Genomic DNA, 13,865 nt, shown 5'->3' on the forward strand with positions numbered 1-13,865 from the left:
CTCTCCCATTCATTGTCCTGATTTTTCCACACCAATTAGAGTAACTGTTAATAAAATTGGCAACCTTCAATCAGCTGTGCCACATCATACATAATTCAAAGCGCGATAAGCCAAGAGCACTTCGATTGGCGGTTTGTCTGCTGCGAGTATTTGTCAATATTTAATTTGCCACACAGCTTGGTCAACTCTCAAAACTGATGGCGAAAATCGAAGAGTCGCGACTGCAAATCGAAATTAAAGCCCACATGCCAAGGATGTCAACTTCTTGCAGCAGCTGAGCGACTGCAGCCCGAGTGTTTGCTTTTTGGCCAGGTATTTTGTTTTGGCAACCCAGAAACCAGTTGTACAATTATCAAATCACTCGGCGACTGTTCATCGACTGGCGCTATCATCACTGAACCCCACACAAAAAAAAAAAGTGCCCCTATAATAATTCCACCAATCAATTACAGCAATTAGTTTTGCTCTCTGTTGGCACATAAAAATCGCATCAATTGCATTTAGATTTGCGCCTTCGATTGTATTTTATTGTCTGTGCCTGGGTTTATTTGTTATTGCAGGGATTGTGCCATAAAGATGGGTTAATGGAGCTCCGCCATAACAATGAACTAGGCGAGATTTATTGGTTTAGTGAACTCTTCTCTCTCGGGTGTTCAGTTCAGTTTAATTTATTTAATTATTTGCTGATCTTTTATGGCTTGTTCTCTCTAATGCCAGATTTTGATCACCAAGCGATCTCCACTGTGTTGATGCCACATTCTCGCACTGGCAAACTATTTATAATTTCTATAATCTGACCAATTCCAATGCACACTTTGTGTGGCGACGTTGTTCCCACATTCATTCAGAATGTGCCTTCATGAGGCTATATTCTGGCCGACTGCCAAGTGGCCACCGCTTGGAATAAGTTTATAAATAAACTGCCTGGCCTGCGCATCATCCAGGGTTTTCCATCATTTGACTCATGTGAATGGTTCAACGCCAAATGTAAATTAATAAACCAAAGAAATAGTAGGACCATTGGCAGCAGCGAGAACCCATTAAAAAGGGATTTCTCATACGGTTAATTGAATTTTATTTTGATTAAAGCCAGCTTCCCGCAATTAATGTGACACTTTCTCGCAACGAATTTGTGACATACTTTATTGTGTCTCAACCCAAGCACCTACATATATTTGACCTTATTTTGGGACTTGCCAGCGGGTGGGCCCGACAGATTGGATTTTTAATTTTGACTGCTAATTGTTTTGCAATGTCCTGAAATGTTCTTCAAATGCAGCGCCGATGTCTCGACCTTGTCTCGTAAATTAAACCCAAAACGAATTGGCTGACTGGCAACTGTTTGCCTTTTGTTTCAGCTGCCTTGTTGTGTGTGGGTGATCCAGACAGAGATCGCAGCGATCTCCTGCAGCGGAAGTATTCCCGTATTTTCTTTTTTTTTTTTGTGGCTCTCTTTTGTTGTTTTCACTCTGTCGCGGATGAGCGATGCGCCGCGTTGCGTGCTGTCCACTTTTGTTCAATAATTCTCTCTGTGTGTCATCGAAAGTGGGTTCCCATTCCCAATCACATTCTTCCCGCTCTGTTCCGGAGACAGTGAAAGTGGGTCAATGAATGGCAGCCCTAGTGGCCTTGTTGGGGTAGGCATTGTAGGTGGTTGTGGGTGGTTTCTGTTTCTGTTTCTTTCAAATCTATCTCAAAGTACCTAAGGGATTTATTCTCCATTCTTCACACCCATTAATCTCTCATCAACCACACACAGCAACAAAAAAGTAGCAGCAAATCCGTGCCGCAGTTCGATTCCATTGGCCCCACTCATCATCAACTTCCACGGACTGTGCGAATGATTTGCTTAAGCACCCTTATGTTATCGCCTCTCAAGATCTTTAGCTGCAGCTACAGGGAAGTCTTTCCCTGCATTTGCATTCTGCGGTTGCTGCCTGTCGATTTATGTGCGCTGCTGCCTGGCTGGCGTGTCTGTCAATAAAGCGTTAAGCAAAAAATATAAGGCCCTAAAGGAAGTTGAATCGTGCAGATCTGTTGGCCATGGGCAGCTTTGATCGCTCTGCAACAATTTATTAATTATGCAGCAATGGCAAACAAAATTAACAGAGACTCTTGAGTGGGGATGATGAAAGGAACTAACGCGAGGGACTAAGACTGCACAGAGATCTTTGCCAAAAGGGGAGGTAATCTCTTTTGGTCGGATAAACTTTGTGGTTTGTGGGCTAATTTATTTTAAAGGCATATTCATATTCATATTCATATATTGAACAAATCAAAACCAGCTAGAACTGCGCGAAATGTTTATTTTATTTGATTTATTCGCACTATTTAACATTTTATTATTTCTAGCTATTAATAGTATATTATTATTAATTTTTGTATTTATTTCAGACGGAGTTGCATTTCAATTTGCCAAATAATAATTACAAGGTAAGTGGCAGAAGATTCAAAAAAATACTTTACGAAACAAGCTCTGCATTTGCATGTATGTTCGAGAATTTTTATAACTTAAAAACAAAAGCTTTTAGGCTCTCTGTCTGTCGATCGGGTCTCAAGAATAACTTCCCGACAGGAATATTAAAATTAAAATAATAAATGAAAAGTAAATATTAATAAAAACTGAAATATGAGCGAGCGCCTGTAAAAATTGACAGATAGCTGTACGAAATACAAGAACAGCTGAGCATCGTGCATGAATATTAAAATACTTAGCCACAAAAAATATAAAGTGAAGTAAAGTCGAGTGCCAATAATATTCCCTCGTTTTGCCTCCCTGTAATATTAATCATAAAAATCCATGGAAATCGCCAAAGATCTGTATCTTTTGCACACATTGCAATTAATTAATTATGCGAAGCTCGAAAAAAAATCCGGACAGTTGAGTAAAAGTGCGGAGAACAGAGAAACGACTGAGAGCAGGCGGCGGGAAAGTTCAAAAAGCTATCAACGGACGGACGAACGGACAGACGTTCTGTTCTGGGTGCGGACAGATGTCAGTTTCGCGTTGCCCCTTCGCCTTTTACAGTTACAGACACACAGAGTGGGGGCAGTTTTTTTATTATAGCCTGGCCAAAAGTGAGGCTAAGCTGACAAAATGCATTTCAACTGGAATCACCTTAAAAGGCGCACAGCACAACACATCTTTTCTCTGTTTTGAGATTTTTTATGGACTCTTTTGCTGGTACCCCAAAAAGTTGTTCACCAGAAGCCATTTGACTTGGGCCACAAAGTTCTTTATTCCACCTCGTAAATTATTATCAAAATTAAAGAAGACTAAATATAAAGGAATAAATAGAAGACCATTTCTAGGTCTTCGATGTCCGCGAAACCTCGAATCTGTTTCAACGGCTAGCTACCTGCGGCTGCCTCTAACGCTAACTGCCCAAAACAGATCCTCATACTGCCATGTGTTTTCGAGTGCTCCAACGCCATTTTTTTCCATGTTTCGGATCCCTCTTTTCCTTCGTAAAGTTTTAAATTTCTTGGAAATAAAAGCCTGGCCATTAGTTTTCGTCCTTCCCTTTTCTATCGCTCTACGCTCGGCTGCCCCTTTTTATTATTTGGGTTTCTCTTCTTCTTTTTGTTTTGTTTTTGGGTTGCGGGACAGGCCAAAATTTTGCAGCTACCTAAGCAACCAGACGAGAAGTGAGATAAATAGATGTGGTGCAGTGGAGTGAGGAGTGGGAGAGGCTAAGGAAAATCTAAGGAGCGTTACGCTTGCCTTGTCTTCTCGATATACCCTTTGTTGAGGTTGAGGATCGTAAATTTAATATGCGGTTGGTCGGGCAGTAAAATTTGTTACAAAAATACGCTAGGGCTATTCTGGATGGCTGAAGAGAGGAATATTAGGGAAAACAAATGGTTGCGTAACTACAATTTTAGGGTTTTAAAATAAAAATTTTGGTGTGGAGGACATATTTTGTAAGGCTTTTTTCTTCAGTAGTTTTCAAAGGCATATTTTCTCCTATTTTTAAACCATATTTCTACACATGTAAAACCATTTTGTATGGTAGAAAATATTATCTCTGAAAGTACCATATCTAAAAATTGTATAATAATTAATTTTCTGAAAGTAAAATCAAGGAAAGTGAATTAAATAATTAATTTCATTTAAGGTAAAAACATTATACATTTTTAAAATTAGTTTTTGAGTATTTTTTATTTATTTCCACGAATTAGCTGCTCATTTATCGATGAAAACCAGCAGTGTGACCCTGGGCATTGGGAATTGGCTCACAAACAAAAGAAAAATGACAAAGAGTGACCGTTCTTTTAGCAGATACTTACACGGCCACACTTGACTGTTTGTTTACATTTCTTGGGCCTCGAAAATAGAAATTGTTGAGGATTTAAGTCTGCTGTTTAAATTTTGTTAGCTCTTAGGTGATCAGAAAACCTGAATGTAATTCAGTATATAAAATGGGACAGTCACCGACATATTTAAGGGCAGCTAATATTCGACTAGAATCTGGAACCCTCTTGCTCTCCTTCTTGTTCTTCCCTCTGCGTTATCTGCGCTCGCTTAACCATCAACGCGGCGACGCTCTTCGGGCACAGCGCTCTGCCCTCTGTCCGTACGTTTATTTAATTTTTTTCGGGCTTCACTTGTGCCCCCACCCCTGCTCATGCATACACCTCGTGTGGTTGTTGTTGTTGTTGTTGTTGTTGTTGCTGCGATACGAAACCGTGCAGGTGTCCAATATTTTCTTTTATACCGCGTCATCGGGTAAAAGACGAACACACAGACCAAACAGAGAGAAGAAAAAAAAGAGAGAGAGAGAAATAAAAAATACAAAAAAACTAGTTCTAGATTTACAGCCGAGCCGCGACTCACTGCAGCACCTATCCTCCTCCTACTCCACCGACTTCTACTCCTACTCCACCGACTCCTCAGACGTCGCTATATTTCGCCCATATTTTCGATTCGATTGCGTATAACAAGTTTGGCTGTCTCGCTCCCGCGTTGCCCCCATGGAACCGTTCTCCGGACTTGATATAAAGTGCTTTGCATCCATGCAACGTCGTCCATTTGGTGCCCCAACCCCAGGCCCCAGTCCGAGTCTCAGACCCAGAACTCAGTCCCTCGCCTCTTGCCAGCCTAATGCCTTTTCCTCTTCATATTCTTGTTCGTTTTTTAATTTTTGTTTTGATTCTCGATGTGGTTTCTCCCCGTTTGAGCTTGTTCTTTTGTGATTTTGATTAATATTTTATACATGTTGGTTCGGACCCCATGGAGAGTGCTGCAACCCCCCAAACCCCAAACCCCAGACCCAAAGCCGTGTAATTACCCAAATTTGACGTCACTTGCCGTTAAAGGTCTCTGGGTGGAGTGTGTGTTGGAGGATAGCCAACGAACGGTAAAGTGGAATTAAGATTTATTTATGGAGCTGGGTCTAACGATGTCTTAAAAGGTTCGTACAGAGGGTGGGGTTGATCAAAGATAGAAATGGACTTGGTCTAACGTCTGGAAATCGTAAGCGTAGAGGTCTTTAGTGTCGTAGGAATGTGATCGGTAGAGTTGAGATGATATAGCAAACGGATCAGCAGTCCTATGACCTGATAGGGAATGGATCTACACTTCAACTAATGGAAGAAAAGGTCTTAGTAAGTTAGGATCACTTTTAATATATTTTTATTCACAAAAAATCTAGAAACAAATCTTCCAAGATCATTGATAAACTCTTCAGGAACATTGTTAGTCCTTCCTATAGAGGACACACGTTCAACCGCTACGATCTTACCATTAGAACTCCAAAGATCAGAAGATCTTTATTTATTCATGGCGAAAACGATCCACATGATTGATCTCCACAGGCTGCCAGAAGGTGTGATCTCCCCATAGATGCAACGCCTCATCCTCCGCCTCCAAATAACGCTCGAAGGGGTAGCCCAAGGGTAGCTCGTCCCAGCGGCTAACCCCCTTGCTGAAGTCACAGTTCAGTTCGTTGGCCTGCCTGGCCTTGAAGTCGTAGACCGTGGCCACGATCAGTAGGCGCAGACGCAGGGCCTGCCCCTGACCACCTCGGGGCAATATCAAACGCCTGGGAAAGCCGCAATTTGGTGTGGAAATATTCAGGGGGAAATCAAACTCCTCCTGCTCGGCCAGCCTCACATACTGATGGAGTTCGGTGAGTGAGATGTGATCACCGATCAGGCCACTGATCTGTCGAGAATCTCGGGTAATTCGGTTCACACCTTCATAGAGCACCGTCAGAAAGGAGTCCAACTGATAGAAGGGCTCTCGATTGACAGCACCAGAGCCACTCTCTGCGGTAGTGAGAAACGAACGCAAGACGATCGATTGGGTCTTGTTGCTGGTGATTTGAAGACTGAAGCTAAAGGGCTCATGCTGCAGTCGGAACTGTCGTTGCTGCAGGGTAAAGGGCCACATAAAGTGTCCATCGAAGTGAAAATGCCGGGCGTGCAGCAGATTGCTTAGATCCACATCCACCGGTTCGTCGTAGGTGATCAGTGGAGTGATGTCCATTGAATCAATCCTTAGTTCGGTGGGTCTGAAAGAAGTCTTGGGTGTGGGCTGCAGAACCTGGCGATATCTTCTATAAGAACGGAGCAACCGCTCAGCGTAGTAATAGAACTCAGGCGAACGCAGCGAAGTGCGCAGGTCGAGCAGCAATTGGGGCTCGTTGGCCGACTCCAGCTGCAGTTGTGTCAGGTCAAAGGGAAAGAGTTCCCTTAAGCCCAGCAGCCAGTTATCAGCTGCTGCCAAATCGATGTTAGATCCATTGCTCAGCATAAATCTACGCGTGGAAATTGCATCGGCAACATTTGTCTCTAAGTTTTGCAGTGCTTGGGTCACCTTTTTCGTGGTGGACGGGGTCACCAGTTGAAAGCGTTGGTTTAGCCAGGTCAAGAGGTGCGGTGTCAATGCCTGGAGGGTCAATCGTTTGTATGACAGCTGCTGGCCATAGCGTTCCAGCTTGTAGCGTGCCAGAAGCTGACCCAACTGGTTGTACCACCACTCCTGGAGCTCCTGCGAGCTGTTCTCCGTCTGGGCTATGCCCATATTGATGTAGTACCAATAGGACTGCCAGCCAATGTCCTCGATGAGATGCTGCAGGCGGTGCAGTCCACGCTGATGTTCCTTGAGTCTAAGTATATGCACGTCAGCCATGGCCTCGAACCACTTGGGGGAGCTACGCAGATCTCCCTCCAGCCGGATGGGTTGCAGCTCTTGGGGCAGAATCAGCTGCACCTCCAGCGGCTGACTGGTGAAAGTGTCTTGCTGTCGTATCCAATTGGCAAAGTTGAAATTCCGTGCACTCCTCACGGTCACCTCATTGTGAAACGCTTCGGGCCACAGCTCATAAATCTTGGGCATGACCAGCGCCTGATAGTCCTCCCGCTTGAGCAGCACCTGGCTCAAAGCCTGCAGGAACATTCCCGGATTCACATGCACCCGTGCCCAGCAAATGTTCTGCCATAAGGTAATCCAGTCCCGAGTGTGATAGAAAAAGTAATAGAGCCCCAAAGACTGCTGATAATGCTCGGGGTACTGCGGATTGTAGTACACCTCGCGGGGCACAAGTCTGCCATGGGCAAAGGTCTCAAAGAAGTCGGTCATTTGTTCATTGTACACCTAAGAGAAGTGGCAAATTGTGTGTATTAAATTGGTTATAGATTTTTGGTTTTTACCTACCACATATTGGCTTTTATCGCTGACCAAATGTTCACCCAACGAACGCCACTGATCGTTCAGCAGCGGTTCGTGGACATGATGGAGTATCTCCAGCAGAAAGCGTTGCTTCTCCAGGTAGTAACGATTAGCTGGAGGGAGTTTATTTAGCGTTAGACTTGAATTGGAACTGCTTGCACCTACCTATTCCACCAGCGGAGACAGGTTTTAGGTACAGCAAAAAGCTGAGCGATAAGAGGCATAGCAATTTCATGGCACTTGTTTTCGTCAGGCAGCTCAGCATCAAACTGAGCTTCAGCATTGGCATTGCATTTTGATTAGATGCTAAGTATAGCGGCGACCTATGAGCGGTGGGTTAAGCCCAATCATTTGGCATTATCTTTGGGTGTTCTCTTGATATTTCGTGTGCCCCAGAGGCACTCCACAGCGCGCCTTCCTTTTTTGCTATTAGTCACCGCAAAAAATGTAAAATGATTTTCGTTAAGTGGCTGGCAGCTACACCGAGAGCTCCAGCGCGATACTTTCCGCAAATGTGCGGACATTAAAAGTTGCCAACTCAGACCGTGTCTCGTCAGACAAAAAAAGGGCAAAATTATAATGCGAAAAATGTTAATTACAGTCAGCGCTACCGCTACGTATCTGGCCCATTGTTTTGCACTGTCGACATTCGGTAGACGACACGAAATTGGCGCATTAATGTAAATCGCCAGCGAGGCATGACGGATTATAGGAGGCTACTTACCCAAAGAGCTAGCTGCACAGATGCAGGCCCGGCAAACTGAACGTCCAGTTATGTGTGTGTTCGTTGAGTATTGTATGGCAGGAAGGAAGGCTCTTTGTTTGCGTCGTTGACAAAACGTTTCGCTTGGAGAACTTAATGAGTTGGAACCGAAAAAACAGAAGATACCAATACCAGTAACAGTACCAGTTCCAGCGACTTCCTATGCCTCTCCACAGTCTGTGCCTCTGTCTTTGTGTTGATTGATTCTTATTGATGATGGTGAGAAGTCGGTCGCATGATAAGCTTGTTACGCACCCGTTACGGCTCAAAGCAATTGCAGCCTCATGAAAACTGATTACCGCCCATGGATTTTTCGACATCTTTTCACCTAACGAAACGTGACAAACTGTTGTTAAATCTTGTCTAATCATTGCCACTGAATATCAAGTAGAAACCCATTTAAGACAGGGTCTGCAATGATCGCATTTGGAACCCCTGGTGTGCCGTCTGCGATCACGCGTACTTTGCATAATATTAGCGACAGATCTGAGGGCATATCTGGCACTGCTTTGCCATCATCAAAAGCCCATAAATCGTTTTTTTTTTGTTTGTTTCACTCCCAAGAACCCTTTGGGGTCCTCGCCTTCTTTTAAATGTCATCATCGCCACTCTTTTTTTTGTTGTGCTGTTGCTGTTTTCCCCTGTGATCCTTGGCCCCTGTGTAGGCTTATAAAATGCAAATTACATTTCAATAGCTAGAGCCTCGCTTCGCTCTCTCTCTTCTTTGTCGTCGCACTGCTCGGCAGATTGTCCCCTTTTTAGCGCTTTGGAATCGTATTTAAAAAGTCATTATCGGTAGGCGCATCAATCATTACGCCTTTTGTCAACGTTCTATCTGTTTTTTATTCTTTGTGTTGTGAACTGCTACTGGTTGTCTGGAGTCTAGGAGTTTTAGTTGGGTTAAACGTGCCGCCAAACTGATTTATTCTTGGGGTTTTTCTTGAGATTTTTTGATGTTTTATGTGTATTTAAGGTACCCTTAAAGGGTCTTAGGAGTGTTAGTTGAACTTTTCAGTCGATTTTTATTTATTTAAGACAATCCTTTGAGGCCTTCTCTTGGCTTATGTGAGACATTGGTGGTTGAGTTAATTATTTCGAGTGTCCCAATCGAAATCGAAGTACTTTCAGGAGAGATTTACTGAACCATCAATCTATTCCCACACTCGGGAAATTGCATAGCGATCAAGGAATCTCCTCTCTGGCGCTCTTGACTCTCTGGGACACTCTTTCCCCACAGCTTTCCCTCTGCTAATGGCCACTTCTGGGCCTTTTGGCATTACACAATATTTAAGTTTCATTTTACCTTCTACCCTGCAAAGTATTTTCACTTACTGAAGCATTTCCCAACCTACACCAGCTCTCGTTTGCTTGCTCTTGTTTTGTTGTTGTATGTAAAAATGTTTTAGGTCTGACGCATACGCTGGAACTGAGACTGAGACTGAGACGGAGACCCATGGAATGGAATGGCATGCCCCGACAACACCTCGGGCCGCGTCTGTCAATGGCAGAATGTGTAACCAAGCAGAAATGAATCATCGAACCCACAAGAGCTGGCCAAAGGCAAAGCCAGACCGCTGGGCCCCGGTTCGGTAGTCGGATGATTTTAATAAGGCATGCGACAGCTCCACACAGAAATTGGGTCAAGTGAGATAAATAAGTTGACAAACAATACATATATACCCGAAAAGGGGAGCTTCGGTATTTCGGTGTGTTCTTCTTGTTCGAAATTTAATACACAATGGCTGGGCTTTCATGCGAACTGTCAACTTGTCACGACAATTAAGCAAGTCGATGGCTATCTGGCTATCTATCGAGTCAAAGGAAGGGAGTCAAATGCAAACCCCACCAATAAATGGCACCCACGCATGTCGAGCCTCCTGCCTGCCCGCCTTAAGCGTTAAGCAAATTAAATTTCTCATCAAAAGCACAGAGCCCCAAAAGAGTTACTGAAATGCGACACCGGACCGATCAGAGTGGATGCATCAGGTAGAAGCCGATGACCCAATTCGTTCTCTCTCTCTCTCTCTCTCTCGGCACTTGCGCGACAATTTTGGTAAACAGAAAAGAACCGAACGAAGCCCCCAAGACTGAAGGCTCCCTGCCTTTACCGACTTTCAATATTTGTCTACCATTTAGTTTATTATGCGCTGTGCGGCTTGGTTCTGCTTTATTTGATTGCCCTTATTGGGGGGGGGGGGGGGTTTGGGCTCTGTTTGCATCGTCGTCGATGGGTGTCGGTGTCTTGTTGTGGTAATTTTCAATTCAAGTTATGATTATTATATGTTGGGAAAGTCAAATAACGGCTCCACAGTGCACTCTCTTCAATTGTTGTAGCATATATAAACGCATCGGTATACAAAGTGCATTCAAGGAACTGCAATTGTCGTTGATAATTTCCATTTGACGAGTTTTCAATTGGCCTTTCCAATGGGTTTATTGATCTTCTGCTAGGTGTCTTGGGCAGGCCAAATGCTTCACAAATATCATACATTAATACCGTTTTGTGTTTGAAATCTCTGGGAACTGAGTTGTCGGTGGGTTTGGGAATATCTTCTAATTGATGACTGGGTATGGAAGCTTTAGAAGGTTTGATATTCACATTTTGGTGGTCAAATAAATGGGGAATGGGACTGGGGAGTTTTCTAAGAGCGAATGTATTTTTTTTACCCAAACGAAAGGTACTGAAAACTCGCAAGAGTTTTAGACCTATGTAGGTCAAAATATTCCTTCGCTGTTTCAATTCCAATGTTCCATTAAATTATGTTAGGGGAACCTGAGCAGAAATGATTCCTAATTGATGGTAAAACAAATGTAAAACGTACCTCAAATGTTCTCATAGTAATTCTTATCCGAAATGCTTGTAATTACTTATATAAAAAGGAAGGAAACTCTTAAATATAAAATAGATAACCGAATGACAGAATATTTCTCCATTTTCGCTGTTCCGCACTCTAATCTAGGAAACTTTAGCGGCCAAAAATCAAATATCATATTTTATATCTGTATTTACGAAAAATTAAATTAAATTTCTATTGCTTTGTGGCCATCCCATTGCCTACTGGTCCCCAGTGTTTCCTGGCATCGTCCAGACCTCATCCAGGCCACTTCCCAGTTAAACTTTCCGATCCCTTGCCAATGAAAGCGCCAAATCATCGCCTGGATTAACACCATCCAAGAGACAGAGAAAGAACAGCCACAGCCCACCTGAAATATTCCCATCGTTCACACGTGATTTGTTCTGTGTCAGTTTCCTTTTCAGCGTGTGACAAATTTACGCCGAGTGACTTTTCGTAAACGGTTTTCATTTTTATTTGGAAATGCTTAATCATGCCCCAGGCCATAAACGGGGGCATTGATGAATGATTAAGAAGCGAGATTATTGGGTTCTTCGGCTGCGAGATTTTAGTTATAATGAAAATTAAATCTGTATATCAAAATTCAGCAAGATCTCGCGACAAGTCTCCCTGCTGTCTACCATGGCAAAAATTCTAAAAATAATACAAAAAAAAACTGCAAAATTGTAAACAAAAATTGTCTCTCCCCTTGCAGCAGAATAAAAAGAGAATTCCTTTTAGTTTATAAATAAAACTGCCGCACAATTGTCAAAGTTGACAATTTATTTTTAATCAACAATGTGAAGTGTGTGCAGATGCAGATCCCAGCACTGGAGACAAGCAATATTCTCCCTCGAGATACCAGTGCAACAAAATAAAGGGGGAGATAGCCAAACTATTATCTTACGGGAAATAAGGGAACTGCTTTGAAGTGATACGGAAATAGAAAGTTCATTCTGGTATATAACATACAGAAGACTTTATTTTTTATCTTATCTGTAAGATTTATATTTTATCAAAGTAATTTATCAGCTATGTGTATACATATATTTATTGTTTTGTTCTTAGCAGTGAGTTCCCTGAGGACAGACGTGTTTTTGCGTGTAAAAAAACTATAAATTCAAAATGAATATTCTAGACTTGCCCTTTGAGGTTTTAGCTCTAATATTCAAAGACCTTGACAGCGAGAAAGATAAGTTGCACTTTGCTTTGGTCCATCCGCTGCTTGGCAAAGCATTTTCCCATCACAGTCGCAAGAAATATCAAATTATTGACCCACTTTGGGTGCCACTAAGCCACTGGCCAGTCATTTTGCCACTCTGCGGCTCCACTGTCAACGAATTTAAAGGCTACCTCAACGATTGGGGCTGTTCTGTGCTAAAACTAATAGAAGACAATTGCCCCAACTTGGAAACAATTTCGCTAGAGGTAACCCAATCGAATTGGCATGGTGTCAGGTCCTTGCTGTCCCGAATGAGGTCCCTGCGTTCGGTTGAAGTGGGTTTGGATTGCAGGGCGTGTTCCGGATATCGTGAATTTCTGCAGGAATTTAAGAGTCTACAAAAACTCATCCTGAAAAGCTGCCCAAAGGAAGAGAGTAGGGTTTGCAGATGCTAAAGTGTTTTCTTCATTTATTCATTATTTTGTATGCTTTCAGTTGATTGGCTAAAAAAATTACTAAACTTGGAAGAGTTAGCCGTAACGCCGCTCTCTGACAGCGAACCCATTGACATTCTTGAGGTGTGTTCTGCCTTGCCGCAACTACGCTCCCTGACAGTCACAGAGATGAATGTAATTATCCCTCATGGGTTTATTGTGCCGCCATGTCCCTGCCTGGAGACTCTTCTTGTGGTTAACTGTCGGATACCAACGGTTTGGCCACACTTTCCTCAACTGAAAAACTTGAGGATAAGGCATACACGCATAGCCACTCGGCAATTCCTTAACCAATGGGTGCTGCAACACTCCGGCACATTGGAGCATCTAGAGTTGCTGTACCTTGAGGAACCCCTAGAGGAAACGGATGTTCTCCAAGTGATCAAGCGCTGTGTGAAGCTACAATTTCTATCCATAGTTTTGGGTGATTCAAAGCTAAGCGAAACATTTGTCAGCTCCATTTTGGACATGCTGCAGGAGAATGGTTTTAAGTCAGAGCAACCCTTTGAACTGAAAGTGTTTAAGCTTGACAAATTTTTGGAGGTGCGTAAACTGGTGAGTTTACTGGAAGTTCCGTCAAAGTATTGTACTTTAAATTCCCATTTGCAGTTGGCTAAGTGTCAAAATGCGGGAATGCTGAAGGTAACAACGGATTACCCAGCCAATCCATTTGATTGGAAGCCACCTAAGCAAGTGCCTTCTAGGACAGTTTTTGACCCGAAATAAAGATGTTTTTCCTATCTCTAGCCTGTCTTCCATATTTGTAGTTGCTTGCCCTGACCCTGTGGCTGAGCTTAGCTCCAGTTAGCACTGACCCAGAGTCGCCACCAGCCAAGCGAGACATTTGCTCTAGAGAAACTCCAGTCTCGCCCTGCTCACTGGGCGGCGCTTGAAACTCATTTCTTTGATGCCCAGCGAGAGAGTTTTGAGAACTTAC

At 43.1% G+C, this 13,865-nt stretch overlaps 2 protein-coding genes across 2 annotated transcripts; one reads left to right on the top strand and one right to left on the bottom strand.

Moving 5' to 3' along the window:
- Positions 1-5,612: 5,612 nt before the first annotated feature.
- LOC117579175 (larval serum protein 1 gamma chain) lies at positions 5,613-7,929 on the bottom strand. The gene is made up of 3 exons (XM_034264937.1): positions 7,841-7,929; positions 7,661-7,788; positions 5,613-7,600 (listed from the first exon to the last, which is right to left on the bottom strand). The coding sequence occupies exons 1-3, from the start codon at positions 7,908-7,910 to the stop codon at positions 5,777-5,779; spliced, it is 2,022 nt and encodes a 673-aa protein (XP_034120828.1). The 5' UTR covers positions 7,911-7,929; the 3' UTR covers positions 5,613-5,776.
- A 4,428-nt stretch (positions 7,930-12,357) lies between these two features.
- LOC117580542 lies at positions 12,358-13,654 on the top strand. Its single transcript, XM_034267136.1, has 3 exons — positions 12,358-12,869; positions 12,930-13,483; positions 13,538-13,654. The coding sequence occupies exons 1-3, from the start codon at positions 12,398-12,400 to the stop codon at positions 13,652-13,654; spliced, it is 1,143 nt and encodes a 380-aa protein (XP_034123027.1). The 5' UTR covers positions 12,358-12,397.
- Positions 13,655-13,865: the final 211 nt, after the last annotated feature.

This window comes from Drosophila guanche, unplaced genomic scaffold, assembly GCF_900245975.1.
Source record: "Drosophila guanche unplaced genomic scaffold, DGUA_6, whole genome shotgun sequence".
Taxonomy (NCBI): Eukaryota; Metazoa; Arthropoda; class Insecta; order Diptera; family Drosophilidae; genus Drosophila; species Drosophila guanche.

What these genes read in the sequence shown, in the direction of transcription:
- LOC117579175 (XM_034264937.1), bottom strand. Translation starts at nt 7,910, where the DNA reads ATGAAATTGCTATGCCTCTTATCGCTCAGCTTTTTGCTGTACCTAAAA. An exon ending in TGTCTCCGCTGGTGGAATAG is followed by an intron (nt 7,789 to 7,840) that starts GTAGGTGCAAGC and finishes AACTCCCTCCAG; the next exon opens with CTAATCGTTACTACCTGGAG. An exon ending in GCGATAAAAGCCAATATGTG is followed by an intron (nt 7,601 to 7,660) that starts GTAGGTAAAAAC and finishes CACTTCTCTTAG; the next exon opens with GTGTACAATGAACAAATGAC.
- LOC117580542 (XM_034267136.1), top strand. Translation starts at nt 12,398, where the DNA reads ATGAATATTCTAGACTTGCCCTTTGAGGTTTTAGCTCTAATATTCAAA. An exon ending in AAGCTGCCCAAAGGAAGAGA is followed by an intron (nt 12,870 to 12,929) that starts GTAGGGTTTGCA and finishes GTATGCTTTCAG; the next exon opens with TTGATTGGCTAAAAAAATTA. An exon ending in TTTTGGAGGTGCGTAAACTG is followed by an intron (nt 13,484 to 13,537) that starts GTGAGTTTACTG and finishes TCCCATTTGCAG; the next exon opens with TTGGCTAAGTGTCAAAATGC.